Genomic DNA, 20,124 nt, shown 5'->3' with positions numbered 1-20,124 from the left:
AGCTGACAATCTAAATGCCCAATCTACTTAGAACTCCTTTGAGGACTGTGGCATGGTCAAATATGGATAATCTTCTCTTTTAAAAAATCATAAAAAGGGACAGAAAAAGCTCTTGTTCTACCAGATACTAACACAGATAATACAGGATGAAGACATGGATGGGACCAAATTTTACGGTCTATCCCATTGGGTAGCTGGTAGGACCATATTACAAATGTATATCAATTATGTCCTCCAGATACAGCTATAGCTTTATTGACATTATAAAATTCTAATAGAATTTTAAGAGCATACTGAATTAATCCCGTAACTTTCTGCACTGCCAGTAAGTTTCATGATCACATTTTTGAACAGCATTATTTCCCAGGCACAACTATAAGGGTAGCCTCACCTGTTCTGGAATCTCTTGTACCCAAAGGACCCTACTTCACACCTTTCCATCCTGTGGCAGAATAGCCATCATCAAAAGATGGTTATTTATTTAGAACTTCCACATGAATGCCAGACGAAAGGCTTTTCTGCCCAAAAGTTTCAACACTCCGTTTTCGACTGAAATATTGCACAGAATTCAATTTTGAGTAAAGCTATCCCTCTGTAGGATTATTTGTGGGCAGAATGGGAGAAAAAAACAAATTAGGCGGCTTTCTCGCCATGACAACGGATCTTCCTTTTTAAAACGTTTGTGTTGACTTTGGAAGAAAATTTCTAAATTCATACTGTGATCTATTGAAAATGGCATCTCCTTTCCATGGCCATCAAGAGTAAAGCTCCCTCAATCATTTTGCAGAAAAAGTGAAAGATGTTTTCTGAACCTGCTGGGTGGCAGAACACAGGCTCTGGCTGCTGCTTGGTAACGCTGAACCTTCTTGTATAGACAAGCAGACTCATCTTCTGGGCTTAACTAAAGCGAAGTTTAACAATATGTTTGAAAGAATGAAGACTGAGAAATGACTGTGTCCCTGTGTAAGGAAAAGAACAATTGGTCCACATTCCCCAAATTGATTTAGCAGCTGCAAATAAAAGGCACAAGGCCAAACAGAACCCATCTCGTTCCACCAGCAGCTTGTTTCTATAGCTTTGCAACCAAGTCGCAGTAATACCTGGGTAGTATAGCAAGAACATGAGGGGGGCGCGAGTATTCCCAACACAGATGTTTTTCTCTGGAGAAAGTTAAAAAAATATCCCTATTCACAAGCCAGTAACCCTCCATTTCCCCCCACCCCCCCAAGTGTGGCAACTTTTTGGCAATTACCCCAATGTTTCAGAGGTGGGAACAGGATTTTCCCTTTTACTTTTGTCATTAAGTCATGCTCACAGTCAAGTCCATTTCCCAAGGTTAAATGATTATTTTTTAAAAAAACTGTATAGAAATCAACACACTGCCATCATTCTGTGTATCTGGAGCAGCCACAAAAGGCTGTGGACTCATTGAAATCTCTTCTCTTCCCACACGTATCGTTTTCCTGCAGGTACCTTCCGGAAAAACAGGCTGTTGCCTCGGCTCATGTTGCCCTAAATGAGAGGAAAATGAAGCAGCTGAGAGTCTCGTAGAGAGAGCACTGCGACGGTATGAAATTCACACACTATACAGCAGCTGAGGTTTGAGGGCCAGCTAATATGCAATTTGTGTGTGTGTGTGTGTAAGAGAGAGGGGGGAGGGGGAGGGAGAGGTGTGTGTGTAAGCTACAGCAGGACAACTTTTTTACTTAGATGGTAAAGGTAAAGGTAATGGTAAAGGTTCCCCCGCACATGCGTGCTAGTCATTTCCAACTCTAGGGGCCGGTGCTCATCTCCGTTTCAAAGCCGAAGAGCCAGCGCTTGTCCGAGGACGTCTCCATGGTCATGTAGCCGGCATGACTAGATGCCAAAGGAGCACGGAACGCTGTTACCTTCCCACCGTAGTGGTCCCTCTTTTTCTACTTGCATTTTTACGTGCTTTCGAACTGCTAGGTTGGCAGGAGCTGGGATGAGTAACAGGCGCTCACTCTGTTACGCGGCACTCGGGATTCGACCCGCCACACTGCCGATCTTCTGATCGACAAGCTCAGCATCCCAACCCACTGAGCCACCGCGTCCCTACTTAGATGGTAGGTATGCCCAAAGGAGGGACTCTGCCACCTCAATTCTATACCTATATCCAAGCAAAACATCAGGATCCTGTAAGGAAGGACAGACATTTTAGACATACCTCCCGATGCAGCTGGCTCCAGCAGTGTAACCAGGAGGTATACGCTGGTGCATAAGGTGGGAGGCCAGCAGCGAGCCTAGAAAATAGAAAGCAAGGCTTACAGAATTCACTCACTACCAGGTTTCAGTGCCAGGCGCCTGTTTGAAGATCACAGCTTAGATGCCATTTCCAGCCCAGCCCTTTTTGCTGCACGAGGAAACGGGATCAAGCAGAAGCTAAGGTGTTTGAGACAAAACTCAACAGGTACCCTGACAGAAAACTGCCTTGCAACTGGCTTCTATATGGGAGAGCAGTCTAATAATCAACACATTATTTACAATGGAAGGGACAGAAATTATAACTTAGCAAATTAGCAACCAGAAACTAAAGGTTGTCCTCACCATTCTATATCGGCATTTGGAATGCCACCATGAAACTGGCTGTATTGTAAGAATTAACAAATGGAAATATTTCTTAACATATTGTTATTGGCTTAGGCTGTGCATGCTCACCTTACAGTATGTTATACTAAGCTAACCTGCATTTATTTCTAAACAGCCACCAAAGTGCAGATAAGAGCTAAATGGAATTCGCACACTCTGAACAGTGGATATTTGGCACAAATGAGAGGGACTATCATTTTCATAACCTACTGTTAATTCTACTGCAAAGATCTCACTGGTCAAAACTGGAATGTGAAACCGGAAAGATCTGATCCCACAAATTTGGAATTTATCTTTTTATTAGCAGAGCTATTGCCACAGAATAATGTATTACAGGAAAGAAACACAATCCTGGCAGTTTCTGGCTCCAGAGTTATTCCTAAAAACTTTAAAGTAGATTCCCATTCCATACAATTGGACAATACCAAATGAAAAAGTCCAAACTATTTTCAATACTTTATATGCTTATATAATGAATTTCTAAAAGTGTGCTGGATTTGCCGCTACCCACAAATCTTAAAAGGGTTTTTTTTAAAAAAAAAAACAAAACCTTTAGCTCTTTCTCCAGCCACAAATATTTTGGTTTTAGGCAGGGCACTATAAAAAAAAATGGGGGTTTTGGCCACTGTACTTTTAAATTAAAACTTTTGAGTTCTTTTAGTCATCCCAACAACCTCCTATAAAAATGTCACAAAACTTTTTTTTAGCTGGGTTGGCTATGGTATGAACATTCCAAACAGCAATTACTGAAAACACGAACATTGTGGCAAAGGCACAGCATACTGCTAAGATTCTCAATAATTACTGAAGAATGAGGCCTGAAAAATAAAACCGAGCTTTGTGTGCCGCGCATTTCAAAAAGAAAAGCAAGCGAGAGAAAAAGTGTGCACTTACCCACAGCTATTAATGGCCATCAGGTTTGAAACAAGTGTGAAGGGGTAGGTTAGCATACCGGTAAAGAACTGAAAGTACAAGACAGCATGATGTATCAGTGAAAAAGTATATGCCACCACTTCTTTCCTCACCCACAAGGCTGAGGACTAGATAATGACAGAACCACCACTAACCCACGCCCCATACAGAACAGCAACCTGGTGGACTTAACAGAAGGATAAACTCTTACACTGATAACAAAGCAAAAGCAAAGGCAAAGACTGGCAACTACTTAGCTAAGCCCCCAAAGTAATCTGAACTTAGCAACAGCATTTATTTATTTATTTATTTATTTATTTATTTATTTATTTATTTATTTAATTTATATACCGCCCTTCTCCCTAGGGACTCAGGGCGGTGAACAGGGCAATACATAAAAAACTAGATACAAAAATTAAGATTATTAAAACATAATTAAACAATGCCCATAAAATTAATACAAATTTAAGATTAAAATTCATTAATTAAAAATCCCACCCCGTCCTATCAGGCCAGGCCAGCTTGTTTAAAGAGATGGGTTTTAAGATCGCGCCGGAAGGAGCGGAGATCGGGCGCCATCCGGAGCTCAACCGGAAGATGGTTCCATAAATCCGGTGCACCCACAGAGAACGCCCTCCCCCTGGGGGCCACCAGTCGGCATTCTTTGACCGGTGGCACCCTGAGGAGGCCCTCTCTGTGGGAGCGTACTGGGCGGAGGGAAGTTGACGCCGGCTGCAGGTGCTCCCCAAGGTATTCCGGACCCATGCCATGAAGGGCTTTGTAGGTCATTACCAACACCTTGAACCTCACCCGGAAGACAACTGGTAGCCAATGCAGCTCGCGGAGCAAAGGTGTGACATGGGAGTATCGGGAAACTCCCAGTACAACTCTCGCGGCTGCATTCTGTACCAGTTGGAGCCTCCGAGTGGTCTTCAAGGGTAGCCCCATGTAGAGAGCGTTGCAGTAATCAAGACGAGAGGTCACGAGCGCATGAGTGACCGTACGTAAGGCATCCCGGTCTAGATAGGGCCGCAACTGGCGCACCAGGCGAACCTGGGCGAAGGCCCCCCTAGTCACAGCTACAATATGGTCTTCTAAGGAGAGTTGTGAATCTAGGAGGACTCCCAAGTTGCGAGCCCTATCTACAGGAGATAATGACTCACCCCCCATAGTGAGGGGTGGGATATCCTGAATATCCCGAGATGCCGGTACGCACAGCCACTCAGTCTTGTCAGGGTTGAGTCGAAGCCTGTTCCTCCCCATCCAGACCCGGACCGCCTCCAGGCACCGGGACATCACGTCGAGGGCATCACTGGGGTGGTTTGGGGTCGAAATGAAAAGTTGGGTATCATCGGCATACTGATGATACCCAACTCCAAAACCACGAATGATCTCACCCAGCGGTTTCATGTAGATGTTGAACAGGAGAGGCGAGAGGACCGACCCCTGAGGGACTCCACAAACGAGAGGCCTCGCGGTCGACCTCTGCCCCCCTGCCAACACCGACTGTGAGCGTCCCAGGAGATAGGAGGAGAACCACTGAAGAACCGTGCCTCCCACTCCCAATCTCCTGAGACGCCGCAGCAGGATACCATGGTCGATGGTATCGAAAGCCGCTGAGAGGTCTAATAGGACTAGGACAGAGGAATATCCCCTGTCCCGAGCCCTCCAGAGATCATTCACCAGCGCGACCAATGCCGTCTCCGTGCTGTACCCGGGCCTGAAGCCCGATTGGTACGGGTCTAGATAATCCGCTTCATCCAGGACCAGAGGGAGCTGATGCGCCACCACACTCTCAACAACCTTCGCAAGAAAGCGAAGGTTGGAGACCGGATGAAAGTTATTCAAAACAGCCGGGTCCAAGGCAGGCTTCTTGAGGAGAGGTCTTACCACCGCCTCTTTCAAGGCGGCGGGAAAACTACCCTCACTCAGAGAGGCAGATATAACCGCCTGGAACCAGCCTCGTGTCCCCTCCCAGGTGACATTGACAAGACTGCTCGTGTCCTGATCGTCCGATACTGCCCAGTCGGAGTCCAAACCGGTCTGAATCCGAGCGATTTTGTCCGACAGATGTTGACTAAATTCCTCGGCACGTCCCTGCAAGGGTTCCTCACTCACCTCCTGATTAAGGAGGGAGCGGGTCACCCTAAACAGGGCAGCCGGGCGATTATCTGCGGACGCGATGAGGGCAGCGAAGTAGTTAGACCTCGCCACCCTCATCGCTGCGAGATAAGACCTAATATGGGTTCTTAGTCGCAATCGGTCGGATTCAGATCGGCTGGACCTCCAAACGCTCTCTAGGCCCCGTCTCCGACGCTTCATCTCCCGGAGCTCCGCGGAGAACCATGGAGCCCATTGGGATCTGCGCCGGGTTAGGGGCCGCAAGGGTACAACTCGGTCAAGTGCCTCCGTGGCTGATACATCTCTAGTGAAGAAGTTGTAAATTCCAATCTTGGACAGAGAGTCTGAAGGCGGAAAATTGAAAGGTGTTTTCAACACCATTAGTTCAATACCATTCTCTGGCATCCCTCACAAGACCACCAGGACCAAAGGTTTAAAAGTGAGTTATGAGGTTTGTGGTCCTCTTGGAACCTTTTTCCTTTCATCTATATCAAAGAAAATAAGACAAATTATACACTCACTGAGGTGACAGCCTGAGAGTAACCCTTCATCTCAGTCATGGTGGAGACCTAGAAAGAAGATTCATGACTAAAAACACACATTCCTCAATGACAGAGGTCATTCCCAACTTTTGACACAAAGCTAAAGACAATGCCTCCCAGGACTGCAAGGCTTCGGGTTCAAGGCAAAGAGATGCTTCAGTGCATGCAACAGTCTAAACACAGCCCTGTCCCCAAGGAGTTTTTTTCTGAGGGTCATACAGCAGCCAATGAGGGCAATTGGGTTTCTTTTAAGAAGGTACTGCAAGGGGCTACATTTATTTATCCCCCTGCGTGCTTCCAAAGGACCCTTTGCTTTTGTAACCAAAATGCATTGCCTGAGAAAGCCAACTTATCCCCACAAGATGTGGTACTAATATGTATTAGTATATGTATAGGTTCTTAACAGCCACGCGTGTAGGTTGTGAACAGAGAAAATACTTGACTTAGCTAATACTCGTGAGCTGGGATTTGTAAAGCATTCTTTGCACAGACCATCCTATGCCTGAAACCAATACTTTAATGTGGGTGATCTGTGCCTGAACTGTAATCCAAATTCTTCATCCTGACACAGAACTGAGAATTATGCGTTTGGCTTGGAAATCACCCCAAGGCAACTGTGCTCCAGGTGGGGTATTAGGCATCCGGACATCAGCAGCAGCATAGCAGCAGCTAAATACAAGCTGTTGGGAAGCTGCAGGGGCAGACAAGTGAACAGACAAGAGGGGAAAGAAGGGTGAGGTGTATCAGTCTTGCCTTCTTGCTCTAAAAGATTACCTCAAATTTATTTTTGCTAGAGCCCAGGACAAACCTTGGGAGTCTTAGGTTTCAGTTCTGCTGAGCCATGGACCACTCAGAATAGTTTGACAGAAACAGAAAGCGTTTGTTCCATGTATGTATGAAACAAACTACATTTTTCATTTCACGCATGTCTTTTGAGGATGCTGTGGCACAGTGAGAATAGGCACCTTCAAGGCCAATACCAGAAAACTGCACTATGCTTTAAAACCAAATGGAGCTCAGCATTCATTGCAGCTTCAGCTAAGGACACAGCACTCTACAAGCAGAATACTTACCCCATTCTCCAGTGCATAGGTATTGATGAGGTAGGCCAGCATATTACAAAGCCACAAGGATAGGATATCTCCGAGCAGGCGGGGAATCAGGCCCCTGAAACGAAAACAGCTGACTGGTAATAAGGCTGGATAACTTCAACACTAACATGTCAACACACTTGCCACTAACTGCTCACATGGCAGGAAACTGCTCAACACTGTGCAAGACTAGGATGAGCAACACCAAGAAAAGAAAACCACCATTTTTGCCACCCACCTTGGGATGGTGCATTGCCTAAGAATTCTGCTTCGCCTAAAACATCCAATCAGATGCCTTATGAAAGCAAGCAAATAATAGCCTTTCTCCAGTAACTAATACAATACGCAGTGGCATTCTGTGCTCTTTCTGAGAAAATCCCAGGTAAAATCCATCTTATCCCTGCACTAGCTATCATGGCACTCATAAATGGTAAAAACGCACTCTAAAAAGTACTCACGCAAAAAATCCAAAGATGCCCTCTTCCTGGTAAATGGTGACAAAAGAGGTAAACACTCCGCTGAAAATTGAAGGGGAAAACAATCCATCAAGTCTCTAACAAATAACATGTGATTTCCTCTCCCACAGACACCATTACTAATTACAACAACAGAACCCTTCTGACATCATACATTAATTTATCTCCCAGCCCTCGGTTCCATCCGTTGTATGGGTTAAAACCCCAATGAAGCCAATTTCATTGCAAATATGTGTATACCTGTACTTGGTCTCTCTGCCAATGAATTGCACCATACACCTCAAGGTGATCACTAAAGAGCAAGGAGTCAAAAGCGAAAAACTATTGTTAAGGAAGACCTCACCTAAACTCCATCCATTTGCATTTATACAGGAGCATATAATCCCAACATTTTTAACTCAAGGTGAATCTAGGCATAATAGCTACAACCATGAATGGTACAGCCTATCTAGTAAAGTGGATGCAATATGTGGGTTGAAATAGAGCTCCTTTTGAAAATGTCAGGTTCAGCATCTAGGATTCTTTTGGATCTGAAACAATCAGATTATGGCCAAGAACTTTGCTCAGCTGAGGCTGGAATGCCAATTACAGCCATTCCTACAGATGGCTCATCTGACAACAATGTTATCTTCCTGAATTAAACTGTATCTGGATTACTGCAGTGGCATTTTACAATTATTAGGAAATCAGACTGGATAAAATCTTGTGGCCAGGGTGTTCTGAGGTAATGTATTTGGGAGACATAAATCTCTTACTGAATCAGCTATGAGAAGTGCTATGAGAAGAGATCTCTTTCTGTGGGAGGAAACTTGAGATTAAGGACACCAATAGAACTACCCTACCCCATATTACCTGCCCACCTTTTGAAGTTATCATCAAAGATCTTCTTGCGTATTGCAACACCTCTACAAACCCATTTCACTGAGGCTCAGGAGAAGAGGGCCTTTCCATTAGCTGCACTCCTGGCACATCCTCCTCAGCTGAGTTCCTCTCATTGCCTCTTCAAAGGACATCCTCAAGCATGGCCAGAGTCTTGATTTGATTGTTATGGGCTTGTTATGGTTAAATTTGTGTGTTCACAGTCATTTATTTTTTTAATTCACTGCTGGCTCCAGTGTATTTGATTTCATGGCGGTTTTTAACCCTTCACCTTGTTAGTTAGTTAAAGCTCACTGAGGAAAATAGGGTGGACATGTTTCCAATAGTTCATTATCAATCACTGCCAAAAGGGGAGGGAGTTTTTTTCTGTATCTGGGAGTTACAATGACACGACTGAAACTGAACTGACAGATTAATCTATACATACCATGAAATGGATGGGTGACTAGTGTAGCAGCAGAACGCGCAATCATCTCTTGAGAGGTCTAAGAGGAAAAACAGTTGGAGACATATTAGAAGAAAAGTTAGCCAAAGAAAGGGCAAGATGTCCCATCTACCCAGATTCCAGTAAAGGATTAAATAACTGCTACTCATCATATAATTGGAAGTATTAAGATTAAACATTTTTCATTAATTATCATTGCTCTATAGATCAATCTATTTCAACCACATTTTCAGTTACTTAAGAAAAAAGTCACTGCCCAGCTATCACCTTAGACCAGGGGTAGGCAACCTTGGCTCTTTTATGACTCGTGGACTTCAACTCCCAGAATTCCTGAGTCAGCTATGCTGACTCAGGAATTCTGGGAGTTGAAGTCCACGAGTCATAAAAGAGCCAAGGTTGCCTACCCCTGCCTTAGACAAATCCCGATATGATGTATACCCCAAATAAATCCCAATATGCCCCATCTAAAGAATTTCAGGGAGCAGGGTCAAGGAGAAGAGCCTTTTCCGCTATGGATCCCTGCCCCGAGAAACACTCTTACTACTGAAGAATAGAACTGCTCCCCCCTTCTGACCTTCCTAGAAGGGTATTAAAACTTGGTTTTGCTGGTTGGGCAGGGTTCTGAGGGGGTTGACAGGGTAAGCAGATCTCATCCCCAAGCTGTCCCATTTCCTTGCTTCTAGTTTTTATATAGCTTTTATATAGCTCTGACCAACGCCAGAATGTCATGACAGCAAAGAAACATCTCGCTTCTATTCTTTCCTATGCTAATAAGATATTCATGCTTCTCAACTTCATTATGATACAATCTATAGTCTGTAGGCAAACAGGCTGTTGCTTCATATCTCCTGGTTTCAGAAACAACCGGTTACCATTCCAATTATCCACCAGCCAACAGATTTGGCAGGTGACAGGTCAGGAATGCTCTTCTGCAATATCCACAGCCAGCCAGTCCCCTGATAAATGAATTCCATACCTTACCTCTTTAATGACTTGATCCAGAGAGGATCCGGATTCTTTGTCAGTATTCCCTAATTCCTAAAAAGGCAGAAAAAAAGCCAGTCTAAAAAACCACCAGGTATGGAATCCTCAATACCAGGTATACTATTAATTTTATTTATGAATTCTGCAGAGTCTTCCATTCCCATATAGACTGCAGTACGGAACACAGGCACGCTCTATGAACTTTAATTTCAAAAAGGAGTTTTATTTATGAACGGACTTTATGACATACCTCACTTTGGTCAGCATTCTGGCATTGCTAGATAGAAAAAAAATATACAACTATAAGCTCATAATTTCTCTCTTCAATCTTTTATTACCCAAACCATTAAATGTACATAATTGCACTTACATTCCTTTCCCATCCTCCTCCTGAGGTTCTTTACTTCAGTGGTAAGCTCTGTAGACCAGATTACATTGGCCTATGCATTCTATAACATATCACTAGAGCACCAAACTCACCATAAACAAGAATTCAACACATAGCTTACCCAGTCAATGAAGAATGCAAACACGCAAACTCCGTCAAAATGTAAATCTGACAGAACAGTTCAGTTTCTGAGGAAAAAAGGCTGTTGAAGCACCCCTAAGGTCTTAAGTGCAGGTAGGTCACCAAACACCTGAATTCTGATCACATGACCCCTGGAGGACTGCAATGGCTGTAACCTCAGTGACTAGGCATAAGAACCATTTGATCAGCATTGCTGTAACTTCTAATGGTCACTGAATGAATGGTCATTAAGAGAGGACTGCCTGTAATATAACTTGATTGTGTGCTTCGTATTTGTTCCAATATGTAACCTATCACCACCATTATAAGCTGGCCTAACAAAATAATTGCAGCTGCCATCCGGGTAGACCACAGAAATGTTTAAACATTTTACATTAAAATCAAATAAAATCTGTACACTCTAGGAATAAAAGGTTTTGAGGATCAAAGAACTGAACATCAAACTAGTTCAGTGCTAGGGGCTTTGAGCTGTGACATGCAATTCTGGCTCGCAGAATGAATGCAAATCACAGGTAGAGATATGGAATGAACAATAAACTGGACTAGGCTGAAAAAATAGAATCTTATCCATGTGTTGGGGTTTTCAGTGACAATTTCTGCAGTAAGAAAGTTGTTAAGAGGTTATTTACAAAATTCAAGCAAAAATGGTTTACATTATAAAGCATTTGAAATCTGAAATATTTTGTATATTAAAACAATATACAACCAAATTATAAAGTACCTGTAAAACTTTACTGTGTACTACAGTGCCAATGGCTCCTGAGCAGAGTCTAGGAGCCAAACCTTTGAAGAGTCCAGCCCTCCCATCAATCTTCATAATGTGTTTTGCTGAAAACATAAACAGAGGTAAGCAGCTGTCCCATTATTCACCCTTCTCCCCCAAGTGCCACATATCTGAATCTATCTCATGCTAGAAAATTCTAGTTTAATTCTGTTTAATGCCATTTGAGAAATTTTGCTATTAAGTACATTGAATGCACATTGAAATATGCATTGGCTGCATATAACACCTGCAGCAACAGAATCGTATCATGTACACTAGTCCTTACCAGACTCTATTATATACTATAGCAAGAATGAGCAATCTGTAGCTCTCCTTATCAACTCTCAACTCTTTATTACTTTGACCAGCATTAAGAAGTAATAAGAATTGTAATCCCCAAACATCTGAAGCTCCATTATCTTGCCATCTCTGCTCAACAGTAACAAGAACTATGAGCAAAGTTAAAAACAACTGGCTTCTCTGAGTAAACATATGAAGAAACAACAAACAATGGAGATTCAGTGCCTATCATTAGAGAAATGCATGAAGAAAAATCAAATCATGAACAGGCAACCAAGTAAGGGTTTAACCCCAAAATAGCTGAAGACTAGAAACCTACAGTTCAAAACAGATACTCAATCCCCATATTAAACAGGGATTTTTTAAAAGGTTACTGTATAAGCTGCATACTGGGGGGAAATGTGGCATTGCTATAACATGCATATGCATTTGTAAATCAAATTAAAAATATGGTGCTTGAAAAGATTCTAAGCCCAGGAAGAAATATTGACTAAACATTACTAACAAAACACTGCTTACTACCTGGAATTCAAAAGTGAATATAGATAGTTTTGACATTCTTTTTAAATATCCAGTTTAAATATGCACTATATTGTTACCTAACTATACTTTCCAAAAGTTATCTTTTGCAAAACCTATTATACTATATCTGATAAAAGTCTTGTTGAAAGGCATGCATTTTTCACAAACACATCAGTAACTACAGCAATCCTACTGTGTTTTAGGCAGTTTATTTACAAAATACATACATTATATACTCACCATAAGCAAACAGACCAGGCAGTTGATAGACATGCCGACCAAAAATATTTCTTCCCAGAGTTGGAGGGAGCGGTTCATATCCCACCTTTGAAAAAAAAAAAAGAACCATCCACAATGAACATTATAGCCTACAAATTGAACATCCTCTCAAAGAAATAGTCAACGTTTTTTCACACAATTAACACAATTATATCATTAACAAGTTCCTTTCTTGTACTAGTGCTATAAGTATCAATACCAAAAGCTCTATTTCTATTAGTTGGTTGTGATTTTGGAATATATGACCAGTACTGACATAATCTGCAATTTAGTATATTGGATAACAACATTGTTTTTATTATATGACAAATTTAGAACGCTAGTGCAAATATATGTCTCCTCCAAAGCAATCTTTATCTTTCTTAATTTCAAACAAAATCTAACCACTTCTTACTCTTTTGCAGTATTTTGCTATTAAGATTTAATTACCTAAAGCAGAAAACTTCCCTTAATACATCCTGTTACCTCAAATTGTGTTGTGACTAGGATGGTTAAGTTATAAAACAATTAGGTGGTTAATTCTTAAGATGAAACTTCTTTGGTGATTCATTGATTGATTTGCTAGGAGCATGGCGGACGCACACATTCCAATTCACAACACAAATTATTTAGGAGATCTGCAGTTTAGCAGAAAATATTATTGGCAAGCAAATACCAAGTTTTCTGATTTCTCACAGTACACATGTACTCCTCATACAGAGAATGACTTCCATACAAAAACAGATGTACTCCTGGTTCTGAGTGGCCCTTGGTGGACAGATATACAGTTAACAAGTGTCTTTACAAATTTAAGGTTCAAAGGTTAAGGTTAAATATCCTTTGCACTTTTGATTAGAAGTTCTTGTTCTGAAAGCACATTGTACAAGAAGACTGTTATTCTTACAAAACTACAATTTTCAGCCAAGAATGAAATAAATATAAAGGCACAACATGCCAGAAACAACAACCAATGTTACTAAATAAAGAAGTCTGAAATTACTGAGAATTGGTCTGGGAGTGTCCTTCACACTGCCAATTGGAATAAGAGACTTAAACATGAGGTTCATATAAAACTAGAAAAGTGATTGGAATTTTGAAAATCAGCTCACTTGCAAAGATAACTGAGTGGGACAAACAAATTTGAAATGGCTTCTGCAATGAAGACTGCCCTATGGCTTACAGTGGGACTTTTATTCCTGCAAGAATTTAAACAAAGTGTAAGCAGTAAACGAGAAAAGCGCAGTGTCGTGGATATGATTTTGACTTTGTGGTGTTATCGGGATCGTCTGCGAATCCCACTGCTAGCACTCAACCTATACGGCTGCTACTGTGGAACAGGCGGCTTTGGAAAGCCTCTGGATGCAGTGGATCGCTGTTGTTTCTTGCACGACTGCTGTTATCGTCACACCAGGCTCTCTCTGAAATGTCACAACAGGGTAAAATGGCAGCGCTACAAACTGCTGTGTAAAACATCCGAGACAGAGTGCGGGTCAAAAAGCATCTGTGGCAGAACAGCGTGCGAGTGTGACAAGCAACTGGCCGAATGTCTCACGGCAGCAAAACCTCAGCGGAAGCATTCTTTCTACAACAGAGAACTCTGCCAAGGGTCTAAGGGCACTTGTCCCATCATGCAGCACCAGAACTGGACTGCAATCCTGCATTAAGGAAGTTTCTGCTATTACTCGATTGCAAAGCTCTGGAGGGGGGGGGAAGAAGACTAGCTGTGGCTCCAGTTCCTCAAGAAACCTCATCTCTGACAATATTGGTGTTTCTAGGCAAGAGGAACAGAATAGAAGCGGGGGGGGGGGGAGGAAGGAGAGACGATCGGGAAGAGCTGATCCGTGTATATATATATATATATCGGTGGCTTCTTTACGACTTGCAGATCGGCGACTGTATTCACATCGGAACAAGAGAAGAGTTGACCCTCCAAGGCAGCCAAAGCCAAAGCAAAGGCCCCGAGGGTTGGGGTGAGCCTGCTACGGCGAGGGTGAACAGCGACCCGGAGAAGAAAGAGCCATCGCCGACGAGAAAGCAACGTCAATCTCCCCGAAGAAAGCGAGGGGCGGTCGTGACGGCTCAGGGTGGTCCCTCCCTCCCGGGCGTCTCCTTCTCACGCTCTCGCACGAGGGGAAATGCCGGCGGGGCCAAAGGTCTCACCTGCACTAGCAACTTGACGTACATAAGCGGCTGCGAGAGCACCGTGAAGCCGGAGCCCAGCAGCACCTGGGAGGTCGTGTCCGCCATGCTGCAGCCGCACCGGGCTCCGCCGCGGGAGGGGGCAGCGGAAGAAGGAGCGGTCGTGCAACCAGCACCACGTGACCTGCGGCGGAGGACCAAAAAAAAAAAGAGTCTCCTATCGCCGTTCCCTCTTTCGATCAGTTCCGGGCCTAAATGGTTCCGGTTTCCGCCACCTGCAAGGGCGAGTTAGGCCCGAGGTGGGGTGGGGAGGAGCCGCCGCCTATAAAATCGGATCTTCCGATTTTGTTGTTTTGTTTTTTTTAAGACGTGTGACGAATCGTCATTGGCCCAGATTCCCTTCATCGAATGATAGATCCGTGTTTCGAAAGGTGTCTTGGGAACGGCAGTGGCGGCCAGCTGCACTAATTTGGCGTTTCTGTCGATCTGGCCTCGCGTTTGAATTTCGCTCCGAGGGTCCCCAACTCGCACTTAAAATGGGGGAAAAAAATTCATCGCCCAATGAAACGGGGCGTTTTGGAGTGGGGGGGTGGGTGTCAGAGCAACCACCCGCGCTCTTCTTCCAGTTTTGGGGTTGCTCGTCTTGAGGTTTACGGGCCGATCTAAATTAAAAGAAACATGCCTTGTGAGGATTGCGCTGACACCTCCAGTTTAAGGAAACAAAACTGGTCGCTTTCTGTACATCTTGCTGTACGTAACATAACTAATTGCTAGTTCGAATGGCCCTAAGCCAACAGAAATGCCTTCTTTGCTGGCTGTGGTCATAGGCCTGTAGGTCTTGGCAAAGGAATTAAGAAATCCCTCATTGCCATTTAATTCAGTCAGGTCTATTTTAAAGTAAGTATGTGCAACATTACAATGGTTGTGACCTAAACCTAATTTAGCACAACTCGCTGTTGCTGTTCTGTGCGGCTTTCAATAGTAGTTTCAGTTTTCTCAAGGTTACTGTAATAAATGGCTTATTTACAGACCGCACTGTATAACCTGCCCTTTCAAAAATAATGTTGAATTCAAACAATTCAGTGTAAGTCAATAGAATATTGTTGCTTTAAATCCATGTGGGTTTGGGTAGTTTGTCTGGCAGATCTTCCTGCCATCACCATATGTTTCTGACATATTTCACTATACAACCCAAGCTAGTTGGAAAAATCTCTGCCTTTTAATCTGGGTTTCTTGTGCAATTATAGACTTAACTGAAGTAAATATTAGATCCTTTTACTCAACATTCATTTTCCTTTCATTTTTCCCTCTTATCTGCTCTGCAGAGTAACCCAGTAAGAAAATCATTTATTTTATTTTATTTATTTATTTTATTAAATTTATATACCGCCCTATTCCCCTTAGGACTCAGGGCGGTTTACAGGGAGAGTTAAAAACAAATATACAAAAGTTAAAATCAGATTAAAATTAATTAAATCAAGTCCCCAATTTAAACTAAAACCCAATACAATTAAAACCCCTCATGTTTTCTTGTTTTTTTAATTGCATCATGCCTAATACTGAACGAAAAATATGCTGTCTTCAGAACAGTAGCAGTTGCAGCTGAACCATTCTCTATATAGCTGAACCTGAAAAACTTCCCAACAAGATGACAATAATGAAACTTGTAATGTTGTGGTATGTCAAATAGATTTCTATATGGGATACAAAAGTTAAAAGTATTAAAAAGCTGTTCCCAAAGATACACAACTTTACAAGAAAAAAATGGGTAGTTGACAAATACTTTGGCAAAAAATGTATGTTGACACAAAAAAATATAAGAAAATTGAACGATTGCTATGCATGGTCTTTTGCATGGCAATCCACTTATTTGCATTCATATCTGATATATGGCTTTCTTTTCTACATGCACCCTATTAAGATGCAAGTCTCAATGTGCAGAATGTAGAATGAATGATTTTTTTTCACAATCTCTAAATGAGGACATCTGTAACTGACAAGTGATTTCAAAAACTACATGCCATGTGAATGCATTTTGTTTTATTTTACATCAATGAATAGTATCCATTTTAAAATAAAGTGTTTAATAATATAGTTTCCTGGATTTTATTACTTATTTGGAGTATTCATCACAATAGAGGAAGTATTGAGTGAAATATACACCCTAGGATTCAGATACAATACTAAAATGGAAGTGGGATGTTCTAAAATATGCACTAAAAGAAGCCAGGAGAGATGCTTTTTACTAAGGACAATGAATGCATATTAACTAGTATGGGAGGAAAATTTACACTGATTTGTAAAAACAATTGAATAAACTATAATAATGATGATGATGTTGGAAGGGACCTTGGAGGTCATTTAGTCCAACCTCCTGCTCAGGCAGGAAAGCCTATACCATTTCAGACAAATGGCTGTCCAGTCTCTTCTTAAAAACTTCTAGTGTTGGAGCATTCACAATTTCTGGAGGCAGATTGTTCCACTGGTTAATTGTTCTAACTGTCAGGAAGTTTCTCCTTAGTTCTAGGTTGCTTCTCTCCTTGATTAGTTTCCATCCATTGCTTCTTGTCCTGCCTTCGGGCGCTTTGGAGAATACCGTGACTCCCTCTTCTTTGTGGCAGCTCCTGAGATATTGGAATACTGCTATCATGTCCCCCTCATCCTTCTCTTTATTAAACTAGACATACCCAATGCCAGCAGCCGTTCCTCATGTGTTTTAGTCTCCAATCCCCTAATCATCATTGTTGTTCTTCTCTGTACTCTTTCTAGAGTCTCAACATCTTTTTTTACATCGTGGTGACTAAAACTGGGTGCAGTATTCCAATCCAGAGAAAAGAAATATTTTTGGGAATATTAAAAAGGTAGATATATTTCCCCAAAGGAATGGAGAATATCTTTTTAAAAAGGCAGAAACTTCTACACACACACACCCAGCCAGACAACTCAACAGAAACCAGCTTTTAGAAATGCAGATGTAATAATCCATTCAGGAAGGTTGGAGTCCTCCAGCTAGAAGCTGAAGAGATCAGGAAGACACAGACCCTTAAAATCTATATACTCCACCCAAATTCTAAGGACAGGAAACATAATAGGATTAACCCACCACCATCAGAATATCAGCAAGGCACACTCAAACTCAGGCCAAAGTACATGACACAGGAAATACAAAGCCTCAGACAGGAACAGGAAACAACCTCAAGAGCCCCAGAAGGTATAAAAATGGTCATTTTGTCAATAGGAAAAAATGCCCAAGGATGCCAAATGTAATCAGATATTTAGGTGCTTTGTGTGAATTAATTTAAATTTGGCCCATAAACCTTCCATGTCTTTTGGTTGCCATTATACTGTTTTTCAGTGAAACATATGACAGTTAAACCAGGCTTATTATGTAAATTTCTTTAATCTGTAATGTGAAAAATACAAAAGCAAAATAATATTTCTAATACATTCATGTACACTACTTTGCAGCACTGTACTTATAATTTGTCATTGGTTTAATTTTTTTAATAACAGAACAAAACCCAGTCTGTACAAGTTTCAAAACCTGTTAGCCTTTGTAAGTCATATACAAACTTCATTAATATTATACCAAATCCATAGCCAAACACAAGTTCCAATACATGGCTTCAATAAATATGTTTTAACAGAGAGTTATTTAATTTTGCACAACTTTAAGAACATAAACATTATTTTATGAACTCTGCATCTTCAGCACATTTTTATGTATTCTAATGTATACACATTTTATTTTTTAATTATGAGCTCAGGCAGTAATAAAAATCCAAGTCTGTCCGTGTACTCCTAAGAAGTAGGGGAGTGATACATTCACCCAAAGGATAAAAATGCAGTAACAGTTTTGCTTGCTTTTTGTGCATTGTAGCAGTAAACAGGTGTATTCTTATAACAGTCTATGAACAATAAAATTGAATTTGTAGAATTTGCAATTTATCCTTCATCATAAAAAAGAAAGCCTTGTGCATACATTTCCTACGAGAAAGATTTGAGTGACATTCTGCTGAAGATGAGGAAGTTTTCTAAAGCAACATTTGCCAAAGTAATATGAGTTCAATGGAGGAGGAGATATTCAAGAAGAAAGAACTCTTCCTTTTTTCACTGAATTTGTACTAAATTCATGCATTGATTTTTCCTTGAGCTAATTTTGAATCTCATTAGGGAGCAAATTATTAAAATAAGAGGATGTGAAAAAGATCAAAACTTCTAATAGTTTCATGACACTACCTACTCACAATTCTGCTTTGTCACAGAAATCTCCCTCCGCTCATAGCCCTCTTTATTTCTTATCAGCAAAACAAATAGGTGGGAAATCTGTATGCAGCTTCTCTTAAGTTATCTTAAGATATGAATGAAGGAGGAAAACCCACGCCCTTCAGAACAGTTTGCTATTAATCTGTGGAAAGAAGAGAATTTACTGTCTTTGTCATCAAGGCTCCAAGTTCTCATTCGCTGAAGATGTGCAGCAGTCTTTGCACTAAAGGCTTGTAACACAAAAATACAAAACAGGAGAGTGCCTGCTTTCAACTGACCAGCTGTTATCTCAGTGTAGCTTATTTTTTAAAAAAATCATGGGTTCATGGCTCCTGGTACACAAACTTAATGCTTGGAATGGTTTCTCTGCTATCTTGTGATGAATATTTTTGACCGACTGCTTTTGGTAGTCTCTTGGTTTTGGCACAGTTCTCTGCCCTCAGAAGTATGGGGTCAATTTGGAAAGGCTTCCATATGAATTCTCGATGAGGAAGAACCTGTGACCGGCTTTGACTCAAGTGCCACGTAGGTCTGTTGCCTAAGAGAATCTGAGATTTCAAGGAGAGACTTCGACGTAGCATTGAAGTCACAGAAGGTACTTCAGGGTTCCACCACAAGGACCTAAACAGGAAGTGGGGGGGGGAGGGTAAATAAGTTTATGATAGTAAAAAACAGTACATTACCATGTTTTCAAATAGATGGTTCATACTACTACAACTCAAAATACACTTTACGGTGGTTCCACCTTTTCCTCCTCGATGGATTTTTTTTTATTTAAAAAAAAGGGTAGAACAAATGTTGGGTGCATTTTCTCTGCCTTTTTGAAGTACAGGCTCAAGGGGATTCTCGTTTCTTCACAGAAACTATGGTACCGGGGGGGGGGGGGGGCTGGAATGTTTAATGATTTCCCTTCGTAATCCCCTCCACTAATTATGGTTTGTCCTTAGGGAGAAATATTGTTAATCACTTTGCCTCCTGGAGAGTGTAGGATTTTGATAAAGAAAATAGTGAAAGAATGGCAGAAAGAAGAAAGACATTTCCTATCACAACTACTGGGAAATATATATACATATATATTTTTAAAAAACTCAGAGCCTCAGAAGCAAAACAGTACCATAGAATGGATGTGAATGACGTTTAGGAGTTAAAAGCACATTTAATAATTTTAGTGTATTTCTTTAAGTGATTATTATGTGATGTCTATATAAGCGGACAACTATATCTCTAGTAAATATGCTGTTCACCATGCCTGAATTCTAAGACCTTAAATGTAATTGGTGAAGGATG

The 20,124-nt window shown here is 41.5% G+C and overlaps 2 protein-coding genes and 1 long non-coding RNA gene across 4 annotated transcripts in view; 1 reads left to right on the top strand and 2 right to left on the bottom strand.

The window, feature by feature from the left end:
- Positions 1-1,322: 1,322 nt before the first annotated feature.
- On the bottom strand, positions 1,323-14,882 carry MTCH2 (mitochondrial carrier 2). Of its 2 annotated transcripts, none has more exons than XM_081331059.1 (13): positions 14,593-14,882; positions 12,415-12,499; positions 11,311-11,417; positions 10,311-10,337; positions 10,058-10,114; positions 9,059-9,116; positions 7,993-8,044; positions 7,735-7,794; positions 7,259-7,352; positions 6,165-6,212; positions 3,505-3,572; positions 2,189-2,264; positions 1,323-1,512 (listed from the first exon to the last, which is right to left on the bottom strand). In XM_081331059.1, the coding sequence occupies exons 1-13, from the start codon at positions 14,677-14,679 to the stop codon at positions 1,426-1,428; spliced, it is 906 nt and encodes a 301-aa protein (XP_081187185.1). In that variant the 5' UTR covers positions 14,680-14,882; the 3' UTR covers positions 1,323-1,425. The 2 variants fall into 2 exon arrangements, with proteins under 2 accessions (XP_081187185.1, XP_081187186.1); XM_081331060.1 differs by having other exon boundaries at positions 14,615-14,722.
- LOC308670028 overlaps positions 1,523-20,124 on the top strand; it is a 25,506-nt gene continuing 6,904 nt past the window's right edge. The window contains exon 1 of the long non-coding RNA XR_014026910.1: positions 1,523-1,567. This is a non-coding gene — a long non-coding RNA (uncharacterized lncRNA). The remainder of the gene's footprint in view (positions 1,568-20,124) is intronic.
- AGBL2 (AGBL carboxypeptidase 2) overlaps positions 17,959-20,124 on the bottom strand; it is a 26,490-nt gene continuing 24,324 nt past the window's right edge. Inside the window, exon 18 of the mRNA XM_081330998.1 lies at positions 17,959-19,458. Coding sequence (XP_081187124.1) covers positions 19,161-19,458 — 298 coding nt within the window. The 3' untranslated portion in view covers positions 17,959-19,160. The remainder of the gene's footprint in view (positions 19,459-20,124) is intronic.

Source organism: Vipera berus (genome assembly GCF_964194415.1).
Source record: "Vipera berus genome assembly, chromosome: 1".
NCBI classification, from domain to species: domain Eukaryota; kingdom Metazoa; phylum Chordata; class Lepidosauria; order Squamata; family Viperidae; genus Vipera; species Vipera berus.
The sequence above is the reverse complement of the archived record's forward strand: the minus strand, read 5'-3'. Positions and strand labels throughout refer to the sequence as shown.